Raw genomic sequence first — 27,413 nt, 5'->3', positions numbered from 1 at the left:
CAAAACAATTAGATTGAATTGTAATATTTGTGACAGAAACATTTACACCTCATGAAAAATAATATAATATGATTAGATTTTTCTAAAATTATTACCCAAAAATAAAATAATTAAATAATTTTCCACAGGTCAACTCGATAACTCATTTTTGAAACGTCTATAGCTAGATAAACAAAATTTCTTTCAATCTTCCCTTAAATTAAGCTTATTGTTCCCTTTAATTAAGCTTACATTAAAGGAAGGTTTGCACCAGACGTGTGTGTAAAACAATTCTTAAAATTTTTTGTTGTCAAAAGGAAAACTAACATTGTGGTTTATTAATACTGACGAGATAGACATGTGTTTCAAGGAAATTTATGAGGTGATTAATGAGACGAGAGCGCGACTCGAGATGGATTCAAAATTTGTATGATGAGGGAGTTTGTTGAATGTGGGTGAGGGACGAAATACTCGCTTTCGGGAAAAAAAATCTTAATGGGAGAGGGGTTTCAACGTATTGGCTGAGGTTGAGGTGAAGTTGAGACGATTAGGGAATCAAAGTCGAAGTGCTACTGTGTAAAAAATAACTATTGTGCAAAATAAAAAATAAATACTGTGTAAAATTAAATATTATTTACTGACTATATAGACAAGAAAATATTTAATTACATTGATTGATGATAAAAGGGGAAAAACTGCAAAAATTAACATAATGATATTTGAGGAAAATCAGAATCATAAATGCAATCAAATAATTAAAATAAAAAACCCTAAATTTTGAAAATCAGAATCTTGTGTGTATTTCGTTTCGTTTCGTTTCGTTTTTTTATTTTTATTTTTAAAATTGAAAAAGACTAATCATTGGTGCATGACCCATGCCAAAAAAGGACATCAGATAGACTCGCATAATATTAATATGTAGTAGATAGTAGGGAAAGACAGAGACAATAATAATGTCAAAAGTACAATGAAGTAATAGTAATTTGACAAATTTCTGAAATGGACTTTCATTACAATTTGACACATATGTATGAAGATAATGCATGCTTCTTTGACGTTTTTAAAAAGTGAGAGATGAATGGCAAGTGATTTGATTGGGGGAGTTTATAAAGTAAAAAAAAGAGTGTAAATAGCATAACCCATTTTATCAAGCCTAGAGAAGTAGATTTGACCTTAAATTTGGCATGTTTTGGTGATGATAGGTCACATCCCCAAAAGCAATATGACACTTGGAGCTCTTATTTATTTTGTCGTTTAGCCTAGAGTTAAACATTCTATCCGCTTCAAATAATTTATCAACAACGTTCTAACTCCCACGACTCATTTATCAATTTCACACTCAAAGTCCCAGCCTTTCATTTTATCTCCCATGGATCCCAGGGCTAGTACAGTGAACTTAAATGTAATTCCGAATTTGATATCACAAGAGGATATATGTGCTCGTAGCACTGATACTTTTAGCCACAACGATCTTCGATCCGATGATTCTGAAGAAGAAAACGAGATATGGCCCACTTACTATGGCCCAGTTATTGCTCCAGATCCTAGTTTGCGGAGGAGTAAGAAAGGCCGGTCTCAGTCCACTCGCCTTCACAATGAGATGGATGCTAGGGATGGTACTCGTAGACCCCATTGTTGTGGTCTTTGTCACACTGTAGGACACACTAGGAGGTCCTGTCCTAACAAGAATTACTGAATGTTTAATTACTATATTATTTATGTTTACTTGTTTAATTACTAAATGTTTAATTAGTCCTGTGTTATCTTACAAGTGTCCAAACCAATGGTTGTGATTAATTCATAACCAACTCTTGTTTACTCTCGCAAACCGATATGGCTTGAAATGTTTTTTTAGACGGAAACCATGAACAGTAACTCTTGTTTACCACATGAATTTGAAATCACTGGACGTTGGATGCCCATAGATCACGAGCGAAGATGTGTCGAAGTGAAATCACTACTATTTTAGAGAGAGATTAAAGTTTGACAAGACAAACTTATGTGGGCCCCATTGAGTCAAGTACAAATGGTGCATTAGTCAAGTTAGTGTGCTATCTCAGTGAAAGGTAGACAAGTGTTCAGGGTTGGTTTGCCACGTATGCTTGGAGTGGTAGATTGGGAAATATTTAGAATCGGATGCTAAATTGGGAAATAATAGTTGTAGAGATGGTACATAAGAAAAAAAATCTTTCTTCGTCTTTTCTTTATTCTTCTTTTCTCTCCTCTTTCTTCTTCTGCTCTTAATTCTCGTCTCTCTAGATCTATTTTTCTTAATTTAAAACTTAACAAGTTTTAGATATGTTATTTCTATTCTTCCTTATTTTTATTTAGGTGTCGATCTTGGATACAAGACTTTCATGAGTTTGTGAGTGTTAGATCTGAAACAATCTGCCAAGTTCTGCTAAATCAGTTAGACATGTACATCTTACTGTTTAAAACAATTACATAATAAACAAACCCTTGTCATATTTCTTACTGGAGCAAATGACCTTAAAAAAACACAATGTCAATACGTTAACATCATAATGTAAGTAAATATTATGATATTTCAAACAGTAACAATAACATTAAAAAACTCATTTGAGACCCTAAACGACGTAATTTGGCAAAGATTATAATTGTACGATCTAAGATCTGAACTAAGATTACATCTCAGATCTCATATTACATCTTAGATATAAGAATATGAAGACGAAGAATAATAAAAACAAGAAGAAAAATAAGAAGGAGAATAATAAGAAAACGAAGAAGAAGATGATGGTGGAGGTGCGACGGTGGTGGAGGAGCACTTCAGCATTGGAATCTGATATATGTTTGCATTCCTGACTTGAGAGTTCAATACATTATGAAACCTGCTAAGGGATACTAGTTCAGGGAGTTTCACAAATTTTACAATCAATGGACAATGTGTTCCTCTAATTGGGTGATCTCACCGTCCAACAACTAGGGTAACCATAAAATGCTGGATGTGCCTTATGTATGGCCAAAATAGGTGGTGTTAATTTGACAGTATCAACCAATGTTTTATGACACAAAGGGGACAACAATTATCTTCCCCAACAACTGGACAAAGGATCATTGTTTCAGCAGTAACAAGTCACAACAAATTTTCAGCAGAGAGATCAATTAGAGCTTCAAAATGGTCTATCCCACTTCTGCTCTGCTGTTTAGTGCTCCGGAGAATCGAAACCTGGAACATAGTGTAAGAAAAATAAAAATTACAAACTTATATTTCCCAAAGTAAAGCCAGAATCATGGAACTTCAGGGGTCTGAATTATACATTAACAGCAAAAGATTTCAAACATTTCACAATATTTGAAATTTGAATGTTTTTTCAAAAAGCAGAATTTATTGACTTGCCTTATAAATTCGGAGGCCTGAGTTTGAAGACAACCTCAGGCACTCCTTGTTCATAAGAAAGAGTTTCAGCAGCAGTTATATAGGTCGAATTAATTCTGAGCGAAAATAATCTTACGGATAAATAAAAGAATTGCACTCAAATTTGAAGCTTCAGAATTGTTGCCCCTAAACCTACGACGATCCCTATGAAATGATTTGATGAAAAAATGATTTGATAAACATCATTGCTTCTTTGGTTGCAGCTGCTTTCAGCTTTCGCGGTTCGCCATTAAAAAGCTGACTAGTAACATGTCAATGTTGGAATAAATGAGATCCTTAAATATTTTCATTCAACAAACGTGATGATACCTTGGGTCGTTTCATGGAGCTTCCAAAATATCCCACTCCAAAAGACAAGGAAGAGTATGCGGCTGCTATCTCCACTGCTTTCAGCTTCGGTGAATTTCCAGCAACCTAATACCAAAAAATTAAGAATTAATCTACAGTTTACGAAGTCATGAACTGGGTTTTGTCAAGGCTCACCGTCAAAGGAGCATCAGCTTCCACGAGCAAAATCCCAGCACTTAAATTTTGACCGCCATTTTGAACAAAAGTGCGCAAGACTTTCAAGCATGCTGAAGCAGGACCAGCTTGTGAACTAAGCATGAATAGAAACCTTGTCAAATCACATATTTGGGTCAACACAGACAAGAAACACAGCAATGGTTCAGGCATCAGCAAATGCATTGAAGATATCAAACAGACAATGGTACCCAGCCATTATGTGATCAAAAACCACTTTTTTGTCCAAACTCAATTAAGTACAAAGCTACCACAATGCATGAACTTTAAAAACATTGATGGAGTTAGATATCATATCTGAATTCTTCACTGTATATCAAACTGCCAAAGCTACTTAGCATACAAAACTCAAACTTCAGTCAACGGTAGCAATCAGTGAAATAATTGTAAACTCAGGTTTCGAGAACCTCTAAACAGAGGATAGCAATCAATGGGAATTTACGGGCCTTTCTTGATTCCATCAAGAAAATATCCTTCCATATACCCCCATGAAATAATCCAAGTAACATGCTGAAAGACATTGTATTTATTTATGTATGCTTCCATTATATTAACCTTACTTTCCTCAGGTAAATATATTAAAAGGTTGACTCCGGTGTTAAAGGCTCTTGAACACTGGGTTAGGGGGAAGGACAAGATGTACACAATCTTACCCCCTACATTTAGGAGAGGCTATTTCTAGGAATTGAACCCATGACTTCGAGGTAGCAATGCAGGAACTTCACCACCAATGCAAGGGTTCAGCATTGTCGTAAAATTTGTTGCATCCAAGTATTAGGGAACTATTATGTGTGGAATTCTTCTCACGATCTCAAAAATGCCAGAAACATGCCCTAGCAAGTTCACACATGTAGACCTATAAAGTAACAATTACTACTTACTCTTTTATATTCTAGTTAACCAAACAGAATATTCCTTCAAACAAAGTGGTGAAAACCGCATATCACCAATTGTCACCTGCAATTGAAATTCAGATTTTACATTTTCCTTCTAGTTTTTTCATTAGCTTAAATTCTATATTTTTCATCTTCAATTAGGAGCATGCCTAGTGATAAAGTTGTTACACTACAATCTAGGGGTTGCATGTTCAAATCTTGAAAACAGCCTCTACGCAATAAAGGGATAAAGCTGTGAACATCTTATCCGTCCTCCACCCCACGCCCATTGTGTGAGTCCTGTGCACAGCAGCTGTCAAAACGCTCAATAGAAGTATACTCGTTTTATCAAGTGCAAATATACTGGACAAACAAACATGGCTATAGTCATAGTCATGACAAATGTATGTTTCATCGTCAATACTGCCAAACAGAATCACCAAGAAGTGCAAAGGGCAAAGGAAACAACAGAAGCGATGCAAAATCTTATTAAAAACATTTATCATTTCCGAATAATAAATTATTATAAGAATTAAGTGAAAGCTAATCATACAGTGATGGTGATATACAGCATTCTCGAGCTGTAAATGCTTTCATTAAGTGCTCTCCTGCACCCGTAACACAAGAACCAACTATAAAAGCAGCACCAAAGGGCCCTTTCGAGGAAGCCCAGCAACCTGAACCATAAGCAGCTGCTAACCCAACACCTCCGCCAGCCTGGTCACATTGTTTTCATCAAAACTAAAAAATTAATAGGAAAGAAAGAAATCGGCCAAATTATCTTGATCATTGGGAATTGATATCAAATTGAAACAGTCACCTATACCTTAAGTGCTATACCACCACTTGAGGCCCCAGAGGCAATGCATCCTTCAGTATCAATGCAAATTACTCCAATGGTGTCCATGATGCTGTCCTCTTCTAGTGAATTTGGTACAGACACTTCATTGCCCTTGTTCCCCTCTAAAGGGCCATAAGGAAGACATCCTATTTCTGGATTGCAAAATGTGTGTGACAAAGAAAAGCACAATTAATTGTATTTCCCAAAAGGCAAGTTAGAGACCTCCATTACCAACTTTACAAGAATATCAACAAAATAGGTTAGGGGCAAAAGTATTAACGAACAACCAACAATAAGAATACACAAAATTAAGTGCCATGAGACATTGTCAGCAAAATATGGCACATGTAAGCAGATGGCAGCAAAAAGATATGCAGGAATATTTATCCATAGCACATGTGCTTCCTGATCCATTAAAACATAGGAGAAAAGACATCGTATTGAATCTGGATATCAGAAATCCAAAGAGGCAACAAATAATATAACTACAGAATATCAGTTAAATGAGGTAATAAGGGTTCCTTTCACCCTCTGGGAAGGCAGATAAGCAAAGATAGCGCATCATCAGTCTTGAAAAATTTATCTATTTGTCTACACTCTTATAGTGATAGAAAATACCTGATGTTGAACTGGACTCTTGTGTATTAGAATGAAGACCTCCCATGATTATATCTGTCTTTGCTTCAGCATCAGCAAGCATTGCTTTGTACCTTTTCCATTGTGTTCTGGCCTTCTCTGTTACTAGCCACTTTTTCAGAGTGTAAATTATATTAGTTGGAATTTGGAAAAAAAAATACAGGAAAATTGAATTATTTGTAAAAGAATCATGGAAAGTAGTAACAGAACCTTATTGGCCTCAGTGAACCGCCACGAAGAACCTAGGCTTGTCAATTTCTGCCTCGCAAGCCATTCACTGCAACACTCTTGCATCTCTTGTAGTAGGCGTACACAGTGACAAAATGCCTTTACAAGAAAGATGAGAATTTCGGTACCGTACGACTCGCCGCGGACTCGCAGGGTCTATGGGCCTGTGGCAACTGGCAAAAGCTTGATGAGCCGGTTTAACTTGTGGTTCAACCAGAACTTGGGCTTGTTCAAACGGATTTAACGTTGAGGGTTGAGTTCTTATGCATGTCTTTTTGTAATGTGCAACTCATTCGGCTGTCTATGAAATAACCTATTGATAAATCTCAAGTTATATCAAAGATCCCACGACCACTATTGATGATTGAGATCTAGGTCGAGACTCAACACAGAATGAGATCCCGAACAAAATGTATGATGATAAATTATGATAATTAAAGTACTCGTAGAAGTTGAACACACAATATTTCATTTGACACAATATTTCATTTGCGCTAAGAGTTATTGTGGTTAAGTTTATTATCTCAGCCAACAAGCCGTTGTTAGTTCTTATGTATGTCCCTAATCCATATCGGCCACATATGCTCTCTATGTATCCTTTTGTCTAGTTGTGACAAAAAATAGAGAATTGCTATGTTATGTCAAAATATACAAGAGAAAGAAATCTATTAGAAGTAATGCTAATGTAAACACCATCAAAATAGATGGAAGTCCAATGCTACAAGACAAACAAAATTACAATGAGTTTCACCTCTTCATCCACAATCAAATCGTATAGGTTACAAACTTGTACAACAGTGTCTGCTTAGCATTTATTTTTCAATTTATAAAGATTACAAATGGCAGATAATTAAAATAAAAAGACTGCCACAGAGTGAAGCGTTTCAGGGTTTTGCTATGAATAATTTTTTGCACTGCTCCATCGTGTCCTCTGGGCTGGTAACTGCAAGAAGAAACCCGAGAAGTTAAATTATGGAAATAGTACTTTGGGAACACAATCACTTGTTCATAATCTTTGGACCTATTTTACTTCTGGTAAGGATCTTACGGCATCTAAAAGACAGAAAACAATCTCTTCTGATTTACAGCGTAACATGGTAAACTTTTTGTTTGCTGAGTCAATGGTATATAATGGGGCTATCGTAAAGAATGGAATGATCACCCTTCCATAAGACATTGAAAATGACCATAATGAGTGAAGGTTGAAATGTAGAGCAAACCTCTATGACCAATGGTCCTCTCCGATTCATAAATTTCATAATCATTTCCGCCCTGCTCAATGAAAATGTACCAGCCTTTCCGTTAGGTACAGTTGAGAATACACATATTTGAAAATAGACACACAGAGGTTTGTGACCACAAAAGAAAAGTGTAAATACAGTATGTCAGTATGTGCATATACATAGGAAATAGAACATCAACATATTATGTTCATTTTAGGTTACAACGACTTATTTTTCGGATATAATCACACAGGTTATCTTAGATGATTATAATAGACATTCCAGATGCAAATTTATGAATTTCAACCCCAGAGTACGCAGGGATCAGTATCAATGCTAAACTAATGCAATCCTTAGACTATCCTCCAGCCAATGTGCCTAAGAACTCAATTTCTACAGCCTGCACACTCTTCTCCTCAATTTTATCAGATATTACCTAACAAGAAAAAAAAAAAAAAAAAAAAACCTCTAGAAAACATGAAGGCAATTCATTTAATGACCAGCAGGTCCAAGAATAACAAAAATCAAGCCCATTGCTTGGAACCATAAAACAGCAAAAAGTTAAGGTGGCAACTCGAAAGTAGTTAAAAGAGAAACATATCATAAAAGCAGGGTGAAACATAGCTGACTTGAGTAAAGCAGAAAGCAAGAAATAATGGCCAATATATCATGGACAAGATGTTGACCTTGTAAGTTTTGTCACCGAAGAAGTGGATGTCATGAAAATCTTGAAGGTATCTAAGGCAGTACGTCTTGTCCCATCCTTGGGGGAAAACCTGGTAAATGAACTGATGAGAGATTCAATTCAAACCTTCCTAATGGTCCTCCATTTAACCATTTAAGATGAAGAAGTCTAAATAAGATAAATTGCTACTCACGTCGAAACTTATTTGCCCTCCAATAGAAAATGTAAGGTTGAGGTGAGAAAACTTTTCACGAAGCACAGCTACCATTTTTGGGCGTACATTGTGAACCTGAACATCAATATTAATTTTTTGTCAACGTATGTATCATCCAAACATAAGATATATAACATAAACACAACTGCCCGTTTTATCTTTTACACAAGTAAAGCCAAAGTTTCTCACCTTGTCGTACCTTTCAAACTCATCTCTTTCTTCTTGGCTGCAGTTCCGCCCAATAGGTGACACATTGAGCATCCCACTTCGAAATTCTATAAATGTTCCACTACAGTCGTAAAAGAGAAAGACAGGTCTTACAAAACTTGCCACACATGAAAACTGACTTCAGGGTTTCTATTATACTGACCTCTTTATCGGGATATCCAAGTCAGCAATATAGTGGAGAGTAAAGTTTATAAATTCCTGCACAAATATTGGCAATCTTTTAAGCAAACTGATAAGTTACCTATTCTACTGCACATTTCTCTAATCCTAAGGAAAGAATATTAATAGATACATAGCATGTCAATATTCATTGAACAACAGTTTGGCATGCAGTGGCTGTCAATGGGTGACTATAGGAAGTGTTGTGTGTATGTTTCTCAGCAAAATCTTGTCTTTCTGACCATATGATATCTCTGAATCCATTTTTATTTATTTCTTGTTTCTTTCTTTGAGAAGAAATTTCAAACAATCAGTGGTGAGTAGGGTTCTTACCTTGAGCTTCTCTTCTCCAAGAAATGATTTCAAGCTCTGGGCAAAGAAAACAATACACTAATCAAGCAAGGAGCAGAATAGGGTACAGAATGATGGAAAACGACAAGAGTTTGCAATAAATAATTAGGTATGAAAATCTGTAAAGCACATGAAAATTCCCAAACACAATGAAATGAACTCAAGAATTTCAAGCAAAATGCAGAACTATTTGTACCTTTCCCTTTGAAGGAAAAAAAGAACGAAGAAAACAACAAAAATCCTCTATATTATATTTTTCCAAAGCAAAAATGTACATCCACAGAATTCTATTAATGTCTTTCTTGGCCTTCTACCATGGATTGCCTCACATCACCAAACTGAGGCATTTGCATTCCTGTGTCGTATACATCAAAACCATCTAAGACATTTTTATCATATCTTTAGCTGGAATTACCTCTAATTTGGATCACTTTTTCATTTCTTATCAATAAAGAAGCTATGATTTTTTTTTCCTTCCATTTTATTTTATGCATGGCCACATACTAGCACCATTTTCATCCTATTCATTTCACTGCATTGTATACGTCGAAATTACAAGCATCCATTATCCAATAGGACTGCAATGACATGAACCTAACACCTGCACGTTAGGTTTGTGTTATAGAAGGTACCTGGGTGCCAATGAGTTTCCCATCCTTATGAGCCACAAGGCCATTCTCAGTAAATACATAGTCATAATCATTAACAACTGCACATATGAAAGAGGGCGGGAGAGGAACTATTAGATGCAATTATATCAATTTTAATGATAATAAAACTGAAAGCCATAATTTTATCCTTTCACACACTTTACGTGGCTCCTATCCATTTATTGTTTTCTAAAAATAAAATAATTAAATTGATAATAATATTGGAATAGTTTCAATTTTTGAGTTAGACAAAACAATTCTTTTTCTGCTCTCTCAAAATGCCAATTTTGCTTTGGCTCTTTCACAGTATGAATAATGAATGTTCTCTTAACAGTTCAAGTACACTAGACCTCCTGCTGATGGCCTGACTGTGATGTTCTCGAATTAGCTTTGACAAAAGGCTTACTCCAGTTCAATAATGCCGAAAAGTGAAATTATTTTCAGCTATAACCTCTTGAAACACATTTGCAATGTGTAAATTTTTTGCCATCTTATGGGGAAAAAAAAAATCGTCACAAAAAAAATTTAGATCAGTAATACAAGCAAAATCATCAAGGTGAAGTTTGCAACACAATGTTCAGCCCTCAGTTATGTTTTTAACAAAATCAATTGAAATAGCTACTTAAATCGCAGCACGACTAACAATACTGACAAGGGAATCATGTTCAAGGAGACAATCATACTGCACTCAATAAAAATGAGGAATTAAATACCAAACTAGATGTAGTTTTGGAGAATATCAGAACATTGGAACAAAGAATCGCTTTCAGGAATTTCGATCCCTTTTTCCTCACTTTACATTAAAAGCATGAAGCTAAGGGTCACTTGAGCAAACCTGTTTTCCCGAGCTGCTCTGATATCTTGGAAAGGTCAGATCCACCCACAATTCCAACTGTGACATTCTGCAACATGCCAACATCAGAAGCTGTTAATACATACCCATGGCTTTCTGGGGTTCAAACAAACAAGATGCAGTATAAATAACTCATTACAATCAAGTTATCAGCAATATACCTTCTGGAGTTCCTGCATGAACTCAATCATCTCTGGAGTAGCCATCTTGCATTTAAATGAAAACCAGATATATCGTCACTTCCAAATTCATAACACTAACACTTTACCTAATAAAAGGACACTAGCTATGATGGTTGCTTGCACAGATTCAACTAAGAAAAAGAAAATTCATAATAATCTAAAGGGAACAGTGAGGTCAGAGGAAGATTGAGAAATCTGATACCTTTCTTGGAGCTGTAAGGGTGTCATCAACATCAAACAAAGCAATCAAACCAGGCTTTACTGCTGCCATTGGAATTAATATGCCCCCCTCTGTCATCAAATCCACCAAGCAGTTACTCTTCCAATTAACATAAAACTAAAATTTTAAGCCTACCGGAAAATAATGAAGACCACATATCAAAGAAATAAAAATGTAGGACACAACCCGCTACAGTGAGTGAGTACAATGCACTTCAACCAGAATCAGATACGGCATTGAAGCTAACACTAATCAACTTTAAGAAAGCTATAATCTCTCTTTTCCACCCTATGGACTTCAAACTGAACATAAATTCTTCACGATATTATTGTTTTTTATTCAGAATCCACAAACACAAACATAAAAAAATACGACTTCAAGGAAGAAAAGCAGATCAATATAGAACCACCAAAACAAAATTATGCAGCGACAGAATAAAGACCTCCTGTTGTTCCTCCTCCGGTCGTAGATCTTGAAGATCCAATCCAAACAATCGATAAATTGATAAAAGGAGGACAAATTGCAATGTGAAAAGTATCAGATCTCAAGTATTGAATAGTCGATCGAAGATTCTTTGATCTGGCTGAAGCGAGTGGCGCTCTCCGAGGGGAAGGTGTCTGCCGGTGACTTCAGTTTGCGGTTGCGCCACTCGGGTGCTAAGTACTAAGGAGTCCACTCAAACGGCCACTTCTATCTTTCCTTCCTTGCGCATACAATTTTAACCGTTGAATTTTCTTTTTCTATGAAATGGAAAATTTTCCTTAAAATACTACTTTGAAATTTTTTATGTTCGTATGAAAATACCTATAAATGTAATTATAGGCTATTAATAATTTAATACTATATGGTAATAGTATAAAATCTATAAATTAGGTATGATAAATATAACTAGTGATACCATAATGTATTTTTGAATATAAAAATTTTGTTAACAACACGGACGGGTATAACCCAAGAACAAACTAAAATTACCTCCAAAGAGAGATCCGACAATTAAAAATATTGGAACAAGGTCCACACGACCAAAGTTTAAGTACATATGGGCAACCATTCAAAAAGATCCCAAACCGAGCACTCTTTGTCATGAAAAATCCTAGAGTTACGCTATTTCTAAATTAACCAACAAATAGACTGATAGTTTGTTTCATAGAGAAAGAGTTACTTAAATGAAACATTATAGAGATACACATGTAGTGTTGTGAAAGGAAGTCTATTTGGACCAGCTGATTAAACACATAAATATCAAGAACAAGTCTATTTAAATAGATTCCACACATGAATACGAGGGTTAAGGCTTCAATGCTCTGTTGATTCGAATGAATACTAAATAATTGAAAAAAGACTAATGTCTCTTAATTTTATAAAATCAAAATCGAAAATACCTTCAAGTGTTTACAACCTTAAATTTAAAACAGTACGAAAGTCAAAATATAAAACAACTCGAAAGGAAACAAAATAATGAAATCCCTAAAATATCGAAAGTAATGAAAAAGACCAAAACAATAATAATTAGCTTATTTGAAGGTATAAATGATGGAATTTAGTCAAAAAGTGACATATCCAGTGGCAAAGATACTGGTTTTGTAGAAGGCGTCGTTTCGAGTCAACCATTCAATTTTCAATTCAATCCAACCCCATTGACAAATACTTTAACGACATTACGTCCCAATTCCCCATTTCGCTCGTATCTCTCCAAAAACGCACCTACAATTCGATCTGCATCAATTACTAATGATGTTGCAATACATCGTTTTCAAAACAAACATGAAAACTAGTGGCGATAATTGTAAATTTTTTTTTGACTATTTATATTTATATTTTTATATAGTATGTGCCCACAAGGTGACGAGGGTGAAATTTCTCGATCCACCACTATTATAGATGAGAAGACTAGGTAGGAACCTTCCTTAAAGTTGGTACACTTGGCGTAAAGGAGAAGAAATAAAAACAAGATGCATGCACGTATAGGGATGACAACGCCCCTATTCAACATCTTTGAAAATTATAAAATTAAATTGCACATCCTAGGATTCAAACTTGAGACTTCTAGATGGTAGAGTAATGAACTAATCAATAAACCAAAGATAATTTTATGTTACACTTGTCAACATTTATGAGTATTGATTTTAAATTTTATATTATACACTTCTATAGTTTTAAATTTTTAAATTTTATACTTTATTTTATAAAACCTTAGGGTCTTAAGATTTTATCAATATTTATGAGTAGATGGTCATATTATAGCTTTAGGGTTTAGTGCTTAGGTTTAGGGTTTAAGACCTTTAGGGTTTAGAGCCTTTAGGGTTTTGGAGATTATGATTTAGGAGTATAGGGTCCTAAGTTAAATATGACTCTCTAGTCTATATTCTTAAGGTTTAGGGTCCTAAGTCAATTGACTTAGGAATATAGACTAGACTAGAGAGTCATATTTAACTTGGGACAAGCAAACTTTGACAGAGACTAAAACGTGCCAAATTTTAGAGAGACTAAAGTTTGACAAGACAAACTTATGTGGGCCCCATTGAGTCAAGTACAAATGATGCGTCAGCCTTTAAGTTAGTGTGTCATCTCAGTGAAAAGTAGACAAGTGTTCAAGGTGGTTTGTCACGTAGGCTTGGAGTGGTAGATTGGGAAATATTTAGAATCGGATGCTAAATTGGAAAATAATAGTTGTAGGGATGGTACATAAGAAAAAAAATCTTTCTTCTTCTTCCTTTCTTCTTAGTCTTTTCTTTATTCTTCTTTTCTCTCCTCTTTCTTCTTCTTCTCTTAATTCTCGTCACTCTAGATCTATTTTTCTTAATTTAAAAACTTAACAAGTTTTAGATATGTTATTTCTATTCTTCCTTATTTTTATTTAGGTGTCGATCTTGGATACAAGACTTTCATGAGTTTGTGAGTGTTAGATCTGAAACAATCTGCCAAGTTCTGCTAAATCAATTAGACATGTACATCTTACTGTTTAAAACAATTACATAATAAACAAACCCTTGTCATATTTCTTACCGGAGCAAATTACCTTAAAAAAATACAATGTCAATACGTTAACATCATAATGTAGGTAAATATTATGATATTTCAAACAGTAACATTAACATTAAAAAACCCATTTGAGACCCTAAACGATGTAATTTGGCAAAAATTATAATTGTACGATCTAAGATTTGAACTAAGATTACAACTCAGATCTCATATTACATCTCAGATATAAGAATATGAAGACGAAGACTAAGATGAAGAATAATAAAAAAAGAAGAAAAATAAGAAGAATAATAATAAGAAAACGAAGAAGAAGATGATGGTGGAGGTGCGACGGTAGTGAAGGAGCACTTCAGCATTGGAATCTGATATATGTTTGCATTCCTGACTTGAGAGTTCATTACATTATTAAACCTGGTAAGGGATACTAGTTTAGGGAGTTTCACAAATTTTACAATCAATGGACAATGTGTTCCTCTAATTGGCTGATCTCACTGTCCAACAACTAGGGTAACCATAAAATGCTGGATGTGCCTTATGTATGGCCAAAATAGGTGGTGTTAATTTGACAGTATCAACCAATGTTTTATGACACAAAGGGGACAACAATTATCTTCCCCAACAACTGGACAAAGGATCATTGTTTCAGCAGTAACAAGTCACAACAAATTTTCAGCAGAGAGATCAATTAGAGCTTCAAAATGGTCTATCCCACTTCTGCTCTGCTGTTTAGTGCTCCGGAGAATCGAAACCTGGGACATAGTGTAAGAAAAATAAAAATTACAAACTTATATTTCCCAAAGTAAAGCCAGAATCATGGAACTTCAGGGGTCTGAATTATACATTAACAGCAAAAGATTTCAAACATTTCACAATATTTGAAATTTGAATGTTTTTTCAAAAAGCAGAATTTATTGACTTGCCTTATAAATTCGGAGGCCTGAGTTTGAAGACAACCTCAGGCACTCCTTGTTCATAAGAAAGAGTTTCAGCAGCAGTTATATAGGTCGAATTAATTCTGAGCGAAAATAATCTTACGGATAAATAAAAGAATTGCACTCAAATTTGAAGCTTCAGAATTGTTGCCCCTAAACCTACGACGATCCCTATGAAATGATTTGATGAAAAAATGATTTGATAAACATCATTGCTTCTTTGGTTGCAGCTGCTTTCAGCTTTCGCGGTTCGCCATTAAAAAGCTGACTAGTAACATGTCAATGTTGGAATAAATGAGATCCTTAAATATTTTCATTCAACAAACGTGATGATACCTTGGGTCGTTTCATGGAGCTTCCAAAATATCCCACTCCAAAAGACAAGGAAGAGTATGCGGCTGCTATCTCCACTGCTTTCAGCTTCGGTGAATTTCCAGCAACCTAATACCAAAAAATTAAGAATTAATCTACAGTTTACGAAGTCATGAACTGGGTTTTGTCAAGGCTCACCGTCAAAGGAGCACCAGCTTCCACGAGCAAAATCCCAGCACTTAAATTTTGACTGCTATTTTGAACAAAAGTGCGCAAGACTTTCAAGCATGCTGAAGCAGGACCAGCTTGTGAACTAAGCATGAATAGAAACCTTGTCAAATCACATATTTGGGTCAACACAGACAAGAAACACAGCAATGGTTCAGGCATCAGCAAATGCATTGAAGATATCAAACAGACAATGGTACCCAGCCATTATGTGATCAAAAACCACTTTTTTGTCCAAACTCAATTGAGTACAAAGCTACCACAATGCATAAACTTTAAAAACATTGATGGAGTTAGATATCATATCTGAATTCTTCACAGTATATCAAACTGCCAAAGCTACTTAGCATACAAAACTCAAACTTCAGTCAACGGTAGCAATCAGTGAAATAATTGTAAACTCAGGTTTCGAGAACCTCTAAACAGAGGATAGCAATCAATGGGAATTTACGGGCCTTTCTTGATTCCATCAAGAAAATATCCTTCCATATACCCCCATGAAATAATCCAAGTAACATGCTGAAAGACATTGTATTTATTTATGTATGCTTCCATTATATTAACCTTACTTTCCTCAGGTAAATATATTAAAAGGTTGACTCCGGTGTTAAAGGCTCTTGAACACTGGGTTAGGGGGAAGGACAAGATGTACACAATCTTACCCCCTACATTTAGGAGAGGCTATTTCTAGGAATTGAACCCATGACTTCGAGGTTGCAATGCAGGAACTTCACCACCAATGCAAGGGTTCAGCATTGTCGTAAAATTTGTTGCATCCAAGTATTAGGGAACTATTATGTGTGGAATTCTTCTCACGATCTCAAAAATGCCAGAAACATGCCCTAGCAAGTTCACACATGTAGACCTATAAAGTAACAATTACTACTTACTCTTTTGTATTCTAGTTAACCAAACAGAATATTCCTTCAAACAAAGTGGTGAAAACCGTATATCACCAATTGTCACCTGCAATTGAAATTCAGATTTTACATTTTCCTTCTAGTTTTTTCATTAGCTTAAATTCTATGTTTTTCATCTTCAATTAGGAGCATGCCTAGTGATAAAGTTGTTACACTACAATCTAGGGGTTGCATGTTCAAATCTTGAAAACAGCCTCTACGCAATAAAGGGATAAAGCTGTGAACATCTTATCCGTCCTCCACCCCACGCCCATTGTGTGAGTCCTGTGCACAGCAGCTGTCAAAACGCTCAATAGAAGTAAACTCGTTTTATCAAGTGCAAATATACTGGACAAACAAACATGGCTATAGTCATAGTCATGACAAATGTATGTTTCATCGTCAATACTGCCAAACAGAATCACCAAGAAGTGCAAAGGGAAAAGGAAACAACAGAAGCGATGCAAAATCTTATTAAAAACATTTATCATTTCCGAATAATAAATTATTATAAGAATTAAGTGAAAGCTAATCATACAGTGATGATGATATACAGCATTCTCGAGCTGTAAATGCTTTCATTAAGTGCTCTCCTGCACCCGTAACACAAGAACCAACTATAAAAGGAGCACCAAAGGGCCCTTTTGAGGAAGCCCAGCAACCTGAACCATAAGCAGCTGCTAACCCAACACGTCCGCCAGCCTGGTCACATTGTTTTCATCAAAACTAAAAAATTAATAAGAAAGAAAGAAATCGGCCAAATTATCTTGATCATTGAGAATTGATATCAAATTGAAACGGTCACCTATACCTTAAGTGCTATACCACCACTTGAGGCCCCAGAGGCAATGCATCCTTCAGTATCAATGCAAATTACTCCAATGGTGTCCATGATGCTGTCCTCTTCCAGTGAATTTGGCACAGGCACTTCATTGCCCTTGCTCCCCTCTAAAGGGCTATAAGGATGACATCCAATTTCTGGAATGCAAAATGTGTTTGACAAAGAAAAGCACAATTAATTGCATTTCCCAAAAGGCAAGTATTAACAAAATAGGTTAGGGGGAAAGTATTAACGAACAGCAACCAACGATAAGAATACACAAAATTAAGTGCCATGAGACATTGTCAGCAAAATATGGCACATGTAAGCAGATGGCAGCAAAAAGATATGCAGGAACATTTATCCATAGCACATGTGCTTCCTGATCCATTAAAACATAGGAGAAAAGACATCGTATTGAATCTGGATATCAGAAATCCAAAGAGGCAACAAACAATATAACTACAGAATATCAGTTAAATAAGGTAATAAGGGGTCATTTCACCCTATGGGTAGGCAGATAAGCAAAGATAGCGCATCATCAGTCTTGAAAAATTTATCTATTTGTCTAAACTCTTATAGTGATAGAAAATACCTGATATTGAACTGGACTCTTGTGTACTAGAATGAAGACCTCCCATGATTATAGCTGTCTTCGCTTCAGCATCAGCAAGCATTGCTTTGTACCTTTTCCATTGTGTTCTGGCCTTCTCTGTTACTAGCCACTTTTTCAGAGTGTAAATTATATTAGTTGGAATTTGGAAAAAAAATACAGGAAAATTGATTTATTTGTAAAAGAATCATGGAAAGTAGTGACAGAACCTTATTGGCCTCAGTTATTTTTTCTGGCAAAGCAATTCCCTTGGACTTCGCCCATAATCTGGCTCCCTCACCTACCAAGAACCTATGTTGACCCCAATAAAAAGCATCGTGAGCACAAGATCATCATTATTTTCATTATCAAAGCCCCACTCATAAACCGAGTCTGATGCCATAAAAGAGATGCAAGACGAATAATACTTACATGGGTGGTATTCGACCAAGTAATGAAGACCCCATAATTTGCTCTTTGGCCAATAAAGCAGCAATCTGGATGGGATTCCGGACACCTGGGCTACAAGTAATCAAATGGATACCAGATAACTTAAAAAATATTATGCAGTATAAATCATTGCCCCCTCCACGAGAATGTCAATTCAACTAATAAAACTGAAAGAGCCACTGCAAACAATAGCTTATAAAGCATAACCTATCTGGAAAAATTGATTCATATTCTTTATAACAAAGAAAACTATGTCTCAAAGTACCTGGCACTGCCCCGACAGCTCCAAATGCACCAGAAGCACCATCCATGAGACTGGCATCACATTCTACAGAACCATCTTCCGTCAAATTGGAACCACGACCCGCATTTGTACTTGGATCATCCTTTCATTACATAAACAATGATGTCTCTCAGGATAACCAGAATCACCATAATCTCTGTATAATTTGAACATTAAAGTAATATTTTTACGTAACTACAAATGATTTCTCCATAGTCAGGACAGAAAATACCTTCTAATAACAGCATTTCTTTGTTTTCAAAATTCAAGATAAGAGAAGCTGCCTATGAGCAGATTAATTCAATATAACTAACTTTTTGGGAAAAAAAATAGAAAAAGAAAGAATCATCAAACGGCATTGTTGAATTTTGAAGAAATGTAAGCATAGGAGGTAAAATAAATACCTCCAAGACTTGAATGGCAGCTGAAACGGCGTCTACGCAACCACCAGAACCCTAAAATGAAATCAATGCATACAACACAAAATGATTCGCATCCTCATGAGCATTACATGGTCAATTGAATTTGTGGAAGGAAGTTCGAAAGAAAAAAAAAAGTGCAGAAGGTGAAGAAGAGACCTTGCCGAGTATCGAAGCGGCAGCGAGGCAAGCGCGTTTCATGGCGGACCTGAGGGATTTCTCGTTGGACGGGGCGTGATATCCAGCGCCTACGTGAACCGCCACGAAGAACCTAGGCTTGTCAATTTCTGCCTCGCAAGCCATTCACTGCAACACTCTTGCGTCTCTTCCAGTAGGCGTACACAGTGACAAAAGGCTGAAAGATGAGAATTTCGGTACCGTACGACTGCGCCGCAGACTCGCAGGATCTGACGGTCTGTGGCAACTGGCAAAAGCTTGATGAGCCGGTTTAACTTGTGGTTCAACCAGAACTTTGGCTTGTTCAAACGGATTTAAGGTTGAGGCTTGAGTTCTTATGTATGTCTTTTTGTAATGTGCAACTCATTCGGCTCTCCATGGAATAACTTATTGATAAATCTCAAGTTATATGAAAGATCCCACAATCACTATAGATGATTGAGATCTGGGTCTAGACTCAACGCAAGTCTAGATCCCCAAGAAAACGTATGATGATAAATTATGATAATTGAAATACTCATAGAAATGGAACACACGAGATTCCATTTGCGCAATACTCATATAAGTTGAACACACGATATTTCATTTGCGTTAAGAGTTACTGTATGTCCCTAATCTTTATTGGGCACATATGCTCTCTATGTATCCTTTTTTGTCTAGTTGTGACAAAAAATAGAGAATTGCTATGTTATGTCAAAATATACAATGAGTTTCAAGAAAAACAAAATAGATGGAAGTCCGATGGTACAAGAAAAACAAAATTACAATGAGTTTCACCTCTTCATCCACAATCAAATCGTATAGGTTACAAACTTGTACAAGAGTGTCTGCTTAGCATTTATTTTTCAATTTATAAAGATTACAAATGGCAGATAATTAAAATAAAAAGACTGCCACAGAGATTCAGCCTTTCAGGGTTTTACTATGAATAATTTTTTGCACTGCTCCATCGTGTCCTCTGGGCTGGTAACTGCAAGAAGAAACCCGAGAAGTTAAATTATGGAAATAGTACTTTGCGAACACAATCACTTGTTCATAATCTTTGGACCTATTTTACTTATGGTAAGGATTTTACGGCATCTAAAAGACAGAAAATAATCTCTTCTGATTTACAGCGTAACATGGTGAACTTTTTGTTTGCTGAGTCAATGGTATATAATGGGACTATCGTAAAGAATGGAATGATCACCCTTCCATAAGACACTGAAAATGACCATAATGAGTGAAGGTTGAAATGTAGAGCAAACCTTTATGACCAATGGTCCTCTCCGATTCATAAATTTCATGATCATTTCCGCCCTGCTCAATGAAAATGCATCAGCCTTTCTGTTAGGTACAGTTGAGAATACACATATTTGAAAATAGACACACACAGGTTTGTGACCACAAAAGAAAAGTGTAAATACAGTATGTGCATATACATAGGAGATAGAACATCAACATATTATGTTCATTTTAGGTTACAACAACTTATTTTTCGGATATAATCACACAGGTTATCTTAGATGATTATAATAGACATTCCAGATGTAAATTTATGAATTTCAGCCCCAGAGTACACAGGGATCAGTATCAATGCTAAACTAATGCAATCCTTGGACTATCCTCCAGCCAATGTGCCTAATAACTCAATTTCTATAGCTTGCACGCTCTTCTATTCAATTTTATCAGATATTACCTACCAAGAACAAAAAAAAAAAAACTCTAGAAAACATGAAGGCAATTCATGTAATGACCAGCAGGACCAAGAATAACAAAATTCAAGCTCATTGCTTGGAAACATAACACAGCAAAAAGTTAAGGTCACAACTCGAAAGTAGTTAGTTAAGGAGACAAATCTTAAAAGAGAAACATATCATAAAAGCAGGGTGAAACATAGCTGACTTGAGTAAAGCAGAAAGCAATAAATAATGGCCAATATATCATGGCAAGATGTTGACCTTGTAAGTTTTGTCACCGAAGAAGTGGATGACATGAAAATCTTGAAGGTATCTAAGGCAGTACGTCTTGTCCCATCCTTGGGGGAAAACCTGGTAAATGAACCGATGAGAGATTCAATTCAAACCTTCCTAATGGTCCTCCATTTAACCATCTAAAATGAAGAAGTTTAAACAAGATAAATTGCTACTCACGTCAAAACTTATTTGCCCTCCAATAGAAAATGTAAGGTTGAGGTGAGAAAACTTTTCACGAAGCACAGCTACCATTTTTGGACGTACATTGTGAACCTGAACATCAATATTAAATTTTTTGTCAACATATGTATCATCCAAACATAATATATGTAACATGAACACAACTGCCCGTTTTATCTTTTACACAAGTAAAGCCAAAGTTTCTCACCTTGTCGTACCTTTCAAACTCATCTCTTTCTTCTTGGCTGCAGTTCCGCCCAATAGGTGACACATTGAGCATCCCACTTCGAAATTCTATAAATGTCCCCCTACAGTCGTAAAAGAGAAAGACAGGTCTTAGAAAACTTGCCACACATGAAAACTGACTTCAGGGTTTCTATTATACTGACCTCTTTATCGGGATATCCAAGTCAGCAATATAGTGGAGGGTAAAGTTTATAAATTCCTGCACAAATATTGGCAATCTTTTAAGCAAACTGATAAGTTACCTATTCTACTGCACATTTCTCTAATCCTAAGGAAAGAATATTAATAGATAAATAGCATGTCAATATTCATTGAACAACAGTTTGGCATGCAGTGGCTGTCAATGGATGACTATAGGAAGTGTTGTGTGTATGTTTCTCAGCAAAATCTTGTCTTTCTGACCATATAATACCTCTGAATCCATTTTTATTTATTTCTTGTTTCTTTCTTTGAGAAGAAATTTAAAACAATCTGTGGTGAGTAGGGTTCTTACCTTGAGCTTCTCTTCTCCAACAAATGATTTCAAGCTCTGGGCAAAGAAAAACAATACACCAATCAAGCAAGGAGCAGAATAGGGTACAGAAAGATGGAAAACGACAAGAGTTTGTAATAAATAATTAGGTATGAAAATCTGTAAAGCACATGAAAATTCCCAACACAATGAAATGAACTCAAGAATTTCAAGCAAAATGCAGAACTATTTGTACCTTTCCCTTAGAAGGAAAAAAAAAGAACGAAAAAACAACAAAAATCCTTTATACTGAGGCATTTGCATTCCTGTGTCGTATACATCAAAACCATCTAAGACATTTTTATCATATCTTTAGCTGGAATTACCTCTAATTTGGATCACTTTTTCATTTCTTATCAATAAAGAAGCTATGATTTGTTTTTCTTCCATTTTATTTTATGCATGGCCACATACTAGCACCATTTTCATCCTATTCATTTCACTGCATTGTATATGTCGAAATTACAAGAATCCATTATCCAATAGGACTGCAATGACATGAACCTAACACCTGCACGTTAGGTTTGTGCTATAGAAGGTACCTGGGTGCCAATGAGTTTCCCATCCTTATGAGCCACAAGGCCATTCTCAGAAAATACATAGTCATAATCATTAACAACTGCACATATGAAAGAGGGCGGGAGGGGAACTATTAGATGCAATTATATCAATTTTAACGACAATAAAACTGAAAGCCATAATTTTATCCTTTCACACACACTTCATGTGGCTCTTATCCGTTTATTGTTTTCTACAAAGAAAATAATTAAATTGATCATAATATTGGAATAGTTTCAATTTTCGATTTAGACAAAACAATTCTTGTTCTGCTATCTCAAAATGTCAATTTTCCTTTGGCTCCTTCACAATATGAATAATGAATGTTCTCTTAACAGTTCAAGTTCAATAGACCTCCTGCTGATTGCCTGATTGTGATCTTCACGAATTTCCTAGCTTTGACAAAAGGCTTACCTCAGTTCAATAATGCCGAAAAGTGAAATTATTTTCAGCTATAACCTCTTGAAACACATTTTCAATGCATAAATTTTTTGCCATCTTATGTAACACAAATCGTCACAAAAAGAATTTAGATCAGTAATACAAGCAAAATCATCCAGGTGATGTTTGCAACACAATGTTCAGCCCTCAGTTCTGTTTTTAACAAAATCAATTGAAATAGCTACTTAAATCGCAGCACGACTAACAATACTGACAAGGGAATCATGTTCAAGGAGAAAATCATACTGCACTCAATAAAAATGAGGAATTAAATACCCACCTAGATGGATTATAGTTTTGGAGAATATCAGAACATTGGAACAAAGAATCGCTTTCAGGAATTTCGATCCCTTTTTCCTCACTTTATCTTAAAAGCATGAAGCTAAGGGTCACTTGAGCAAACCTGTTTTCCCGAGCTGCTCTGATATCTTGGAAAGGTCAGATCCACCCACAATTCCAACTGTGACATTCTGCAACATGCCAACATCTGAAGCTGTTAATACATACCCATGGCTTTCTGGGGTTCAAACAAACAAGATGCAGTATAAATAACTCATTACAATCAAGTTATCAGCAACATACCTTCTGGAGTTCCTGCATGAACTCAATCATCTCTGGAGTAGCCATCTTGCATTTAAATGAAAACCAGATATATCGTCACTTCCAAATTCATAACACTAACACTCTACCTAATAAAAGGACACTAGCTATGATGGTTGCTTGCACAGATTCAACTAAGAAAAAGAAAATTCATAATAATCTAAAGGGAACAGTGAGGTCAGAGGAAGATTGAGAAATCTGATACCTTTCTTGGAGCTGTAAGAGTGCCATCAACATCAAACAAAGCAATCAAACCAGGCTTTACTGCTGCCATTGGAATTAATATGCGCCCCTCTGTCATCAAATCCACCAAGCAGTTATTCTTCCAATTAACATAAAACTAAAATTTTAAGCCTACCGGAAAATAATGAAGACCACATATCAAAGAAATAAAAATGTAGGACACAACCCGCAACAGTGAGTACAATGCACTGCAAACAGAATCATCAGCCGATACGGCATTGAAGCTAACACTAATCAACGTTAAGAAAGCTATAATCTCTCTTTTCCACTCTATGGACTTCAAACTGAACATAAATTCTTCACGATATTATTGAATTTTATTCAGAATCCACAAACACAAATGAAGTCTCAAAAGAAACATTAAAACATACGACTTCAAGGAAGAAAAGCAGATCAATATAGAACAAACAAAACAAAATTATGCAGCGACAGAATAAAGACCTCCTGTTGTTCCTCCTCCGGTCGTAGATCTTGAAGATCCAATCCAAACAATCGATAAATTGATAAAAGGAGGACAAATTGCAATGTGAAAAGTATCAGATCTCAAGTATTGAATTGTCGATCTAAGATTCTTTGATCTGGCTGAAGCGAGTGGCGCTCTCCGAGAAGAAGGTGTCCGCCGGTGACTTCAGTTTGAGGTTGCGCCACTCGGGTGGTAAGGACTAAGGAGTCCACTCAAACGGCCACTTCTATCTTTCCCTCCTTGCGTATACAATTCCCGTAGAATTTTCTTTTTCTATGAAATGGAAAATTTTCCCTAAAATACTACTTTTAAATTTTTTTATGTTTGTATGAAAATACCTATATGGTGCGTTTGGTAGAGGGGTAATGGGATGTAATGGTTACAAGGGTAATTAAATTTTAAGTTTACTTGTGTTTGTTATGTCAGTATAATTTTTACTCCTGTAATAAATTTTAGTAATTGAACTTATTTTTTATACATAAAATTTACTGGTGGGGGACCTGAGTAATAAAAAGTAATAGGAAGTTTTACTCTAACCTATTACCTCCTTAATTAAATCCCCAAAAAACTCCTCACAGATGGTAATTGAAAATAAGCTCGAACGAGGAGAATTTCACACTAGAAACCTATATATATATGGGTCTGCCTATGTGTGTATATATATATATGCATATGTATCTATGTTTTTTAAATTTTGATACATGATAGTCGTAACAATAAAAACAAAACATGATCTTACTTTTTTCTAGTTTGGTTCATTACAATAATAACAAACAAAGGTAATGGTATTACACCAGTAACGTATAGCCGTAACAAACAACAAACAAGAGTAATGAATGTTTGGGTAAATTTTACCCTTCTTTACCAAACAATGGTAACAATTATTCTCCATAATTATTATTACCCTTGTAACATTTACATGGGTAACAAATTATACCCCCAAATTCTTACTCCTATACCAAACGCACCCTTAATGTAATTATAGGCTATTAATAATTTAATACTATATGGTAATAGTATAAAATCCATAAATTAGGCATGATAAATATAACTAGTGATACCATAATGTATTTTTGAATATAAAAATTTTATTAACAATACAGACGGGTATAACCCAAGAACAAACTAAAATTACCTTTAAAGAGAGATCCGACAATTAAAAATATTGAAACAAGTTCCACTCAACCAAAGTTTAAGCACATATGGACGCTTTTTCCAAATTAACCAACAAATAACTTGATAATTTGGTACGCGCGGAGCATAACGTTTGGCATTCGAATAACATAAAAGTTGTCCAAATGCGGAACCAAAGAAACCCTAACTAAAATATTAAAACTGAACAAGATAGAGAATGCAATGGAGGAAGAAAACAAATGCTAAACCACAATTTGTAGTGGGTAGATAGTACTAGTACTGAGATTGATTTACCTGGATCTGTAGTAGCAACGAGATGATACAGCAAGGGCAGCAGACTCTCTCTCTCTCTCTCTCTCTCAAATGCAAATTAGATGTACAGAATTTAAAGCAAAAGAGAGTTCCTAGAGATTGGATGGAGTGATGGAGTTACTAATTAATATAGTAGCTTGAGAATGAAGAATGGCTTTGGATCTGGTGAAATCAAGCGCCGAAGTTTTGGTAATTTCGGGGTAGAGAATTTGTTAATAATATTCTTCTTTTTTTTTTTGGGTGTTAAGAATATTCTATTATATCCGAAAATAAACGATCAATTTTTATTTTTAAAATGATTATATAGTATGTTTTATAAAGAAAGAGTTACTTAAATTATATACAGAGATACAGGTAGAATAGTGAAAGAAATGTCTATTTGGACCAGTTGATTAAACACATGAATATCAAGAACAAATCTACTTAAATATGTTGATTTGACACATGAATACCAGGTTTAAAGCTTCAATGCTCTATTGATTCGAATGAATACCAAATAATTAGAAAAAAGACTAGATGTCTCTTAATGTATAAAATCAAAATCGAAAATAACCTCAAGCGTTTACAACCTTAAATTTAAAATAGTACGAAAGTTAAAACTATAAAACAACTCGAAAGGAGACAAAGTAATGAAATCCCTAAAGTATCGAAAGTAATGAAAAAGACCAAAACAATAATAATTACCTTATTTGAAGGCATAAACGATGGAATTTGGTCCAAAACTAACATATGCGGTGGCAAAAATACTGATTTTGCAGAACACATCGTTTCGAGTCAACAATTCAATTTTCAATTCAATCCAACCACATTGACAAATACTTTAATGACATTACGTCCCAATTTCCCATTTCACTCGTATCTCTCGAAAAACGCACCAACAATTGGATCTGCATCAATTACTAATGATGTTGCAATGCATCATTTTCAAAACATGAAAACTCGTGGACAATAATTGTAATTTTTTTTTACTATTTATATTTATATTTTTATATAGTATGTGCCCACAAGGTGACGAGAGGTGAAATTTCACGATCTGCCACTATTATAGACGAGAAGACTAGGTAGGAACCTTCCTTAAAGGTGGTACACTTGGCGTAAGGGACAAGAAATAAAAACAAGATGCATGCACGTACATTCATTTCCTCACCATGTCTTCCGTTATATGTACTTCAGAGTTGAAATGTCCTCATTGTCAAGAAATTTCTCCACGAACTTTTTATTATCAATTCAGGACTACAAATGACAGTACTGTGCAAAAGTTGACTTAATTAGGTTAGGAAGGCATGTTCATGGGTCTGTGTATCAGGAATTCACACCCCAAACAATCAATTATATTGTCTGTTTTGAGATTTCGGTTTTCATGGATATATATGATTTTACTCACTGGTTTGTTCTTCCCAGGCCCAGTAAACTTAACCTTGAGAAAATGC

The 27,413-nt window shown here is 35.3% G+C and overlaps 4 protein-coding genes across 7 annotated transcripts; all 4 read right to left on the bottom strand.

Annotated features, from left to right (window-relative positions):
- Positions 1 to 2,768: 2,768 nt before the first annotated feature.
- Positions 2,769 to 6,644, bottom strand: LOC119982003 (putative threonine aspartase). Its single transcript, XM_038825147.1, has 7 exons — positions 6,464 to 6,644; positions 6,236 to 6,365; positions 5,603 to 5,769; positions 5,330 to 5,493; positions 3,863 to 3,977; positions 3,689 to 3,793; positions 2,769 to 3,169 (listed from the first exon to the last, which is right to left on the bottom strand). Exons 1-7 carry the CDS (start codon positions 6,545 to 6,547, stop codon positions 3,077 to 3,079), a joined length of 858 nt encoding a protein of 285 aa, XP_038681075.1. The 5' UTR covers positions 6,548 to 6,644; the 3' UTR covers positions 2,769 to 3,076.
- Positions 6,645 to 7,159: 515 nt separating this feature from the next.
- LOC119982005 (phosphomannomutase-like) lies at positions 7,160 to 26,100 on the bottom strand. 3 transcript variants are annotated; one of them, XM_038825152.1, is made up of 12 exons: positions 11,689 to 11,972; positions 11,229 to 11,317; positions 11,006 to 11,112; positions 10,827 to 10,893; positions 9,974 to 10,050; positions 9,324 to 9,359; positions 8,974 to 9,029; positions 8,793 to 8,892; positions 8,583 to 8,678; positions 8,391 to 8,480; positions 7,702 to 7,753; positions 7,160 to 7,424 (listed from the first exon to the last, which is right to left on the bottom strand). In XM_038825152.1, the coding sequence occupies exons 3-12, from the start codon at positions 11,048 to 11,050 to the stop codon at positions 7,366 to 7,368; spliced, it is 678 nt and encodes a 225-aa protein (XP_038681080.1). In that variant the 5' UTR covers positions 11,051 to 11,112; positions 11,229 to 11,317; positions 11,689 to 11,972; the 3' UTR covers positions 7,160 to 7,365. The 3 variants fall into 3 exon arrangements, with proteins under 3 accessions (XP_038681080.1, XP_038681078.1, XP_038681079.1); XM_038825150.1 differs by having other exon boundaries at positions 11,006 to 11,050; positions 11,689 to 11,971; XM_038825151.1 differs by lacking the exon at positions 11,689 to 11,972 and adding an exon at positions 25,966 to 26,100 and having other exon boundaries at positions 7,163 to 7,424; positions 11,006 to 11,050.
- On the bottom strand, positions 14,566 to 19,695 carry LOC119982002 (putative threonine aspartase). The gene is made up of 11 exons (XM_038825145.1): positions 19,323 to 19,695; positions 19,149 to 19,199; positions 18,727 to 18,847; positions 18,444 to 18,528; positions 18,242 to 18,323; positions 18,015 to 18,144; positions 17,411 to 17,577; positions 17,138 to 17,301; positions 15,671 to 15,785; positions 15,497 to 15,601; positions 14,566 to 14,977 (listed from the first exon to the last, which is right to left on the bottom strand). The coding sequence occupies exons 1-11, from the start codon at positions 19,464 to 19,466 to the stop codon at positions 14,885 to 14,887; spliced, it is 1,257 nt and encodes a 418-aa protein (XP_038681073.1). The 5' UTR covers positions 19,467 to 19,695; the 3' UTR covers positions 14,566 to 14,884.
- LOC119982004 (phosphomannomutase) lies at positions 20,051 to 26,067 on the bottom strand. 2 transcript variants are annotated; one of them, XM_038825149.1, is made up of 12 exons: positions 24,516 to 24,794; positions 24,037 to 24,125; positions 23,814 to 23,858; positions 23,635 to 23,701; positions 22,775 to 22,851; positions 22,215 to 22,250; positions 21,865 to 21,920; positions 21,684 to 21,783; positions 21,473 to 21,568; positions 21,281 to 21,370; positions 20,588 to 20,639; positions 20,051 to 20,310 (listed from the first exon to the last, which is right to left on the bottom strand). In XM_038825149.1, exons 2-12 carry the CDS (start codon positions 24,103 to 24,105, stop codon positions 20,252 to 20,254), a joined length of 747 nt encoding a protein of 248 aa, XP_038681077.1. In that variant the 5' UTR covers positions 24,106 to 24,125; positions 24,516 to 24,794; the 3' UTR covers positions 20,051 to 20,251. The 2 variants fall into 2 exon arrangements, with proteins under 2 accessions (XP_038681077.1, XP_038681076.1); XM_038825148.1 differs by lacking the exon at positions 24,516 to 24,794 and adding an exon at positions 25,966 to 26,067 and having other exon boundaries at positions 20,068 to 20,310.
- Positions 26,101 to 27,413: the final 1,313 nt, after the last annotated feature.

Source organism: Tripterygium wilfordii, chromosome 17, assembly GCF_013401445.1.
Source record: "Tripterygium wilfordii isolate XIE 37 chromosome 17, ASM1340144v1, whole genome shotgun sequence".
NCBI lineage: Eukaryota > Viridiplantae > Streptophyta > Magnoliopsida > Celastrales > Celastraceae > Tripterygium > Tripterygium wilfordii.
This window is presented reverse-complemented; position numbering and strand designations above follow the sequence as displayed.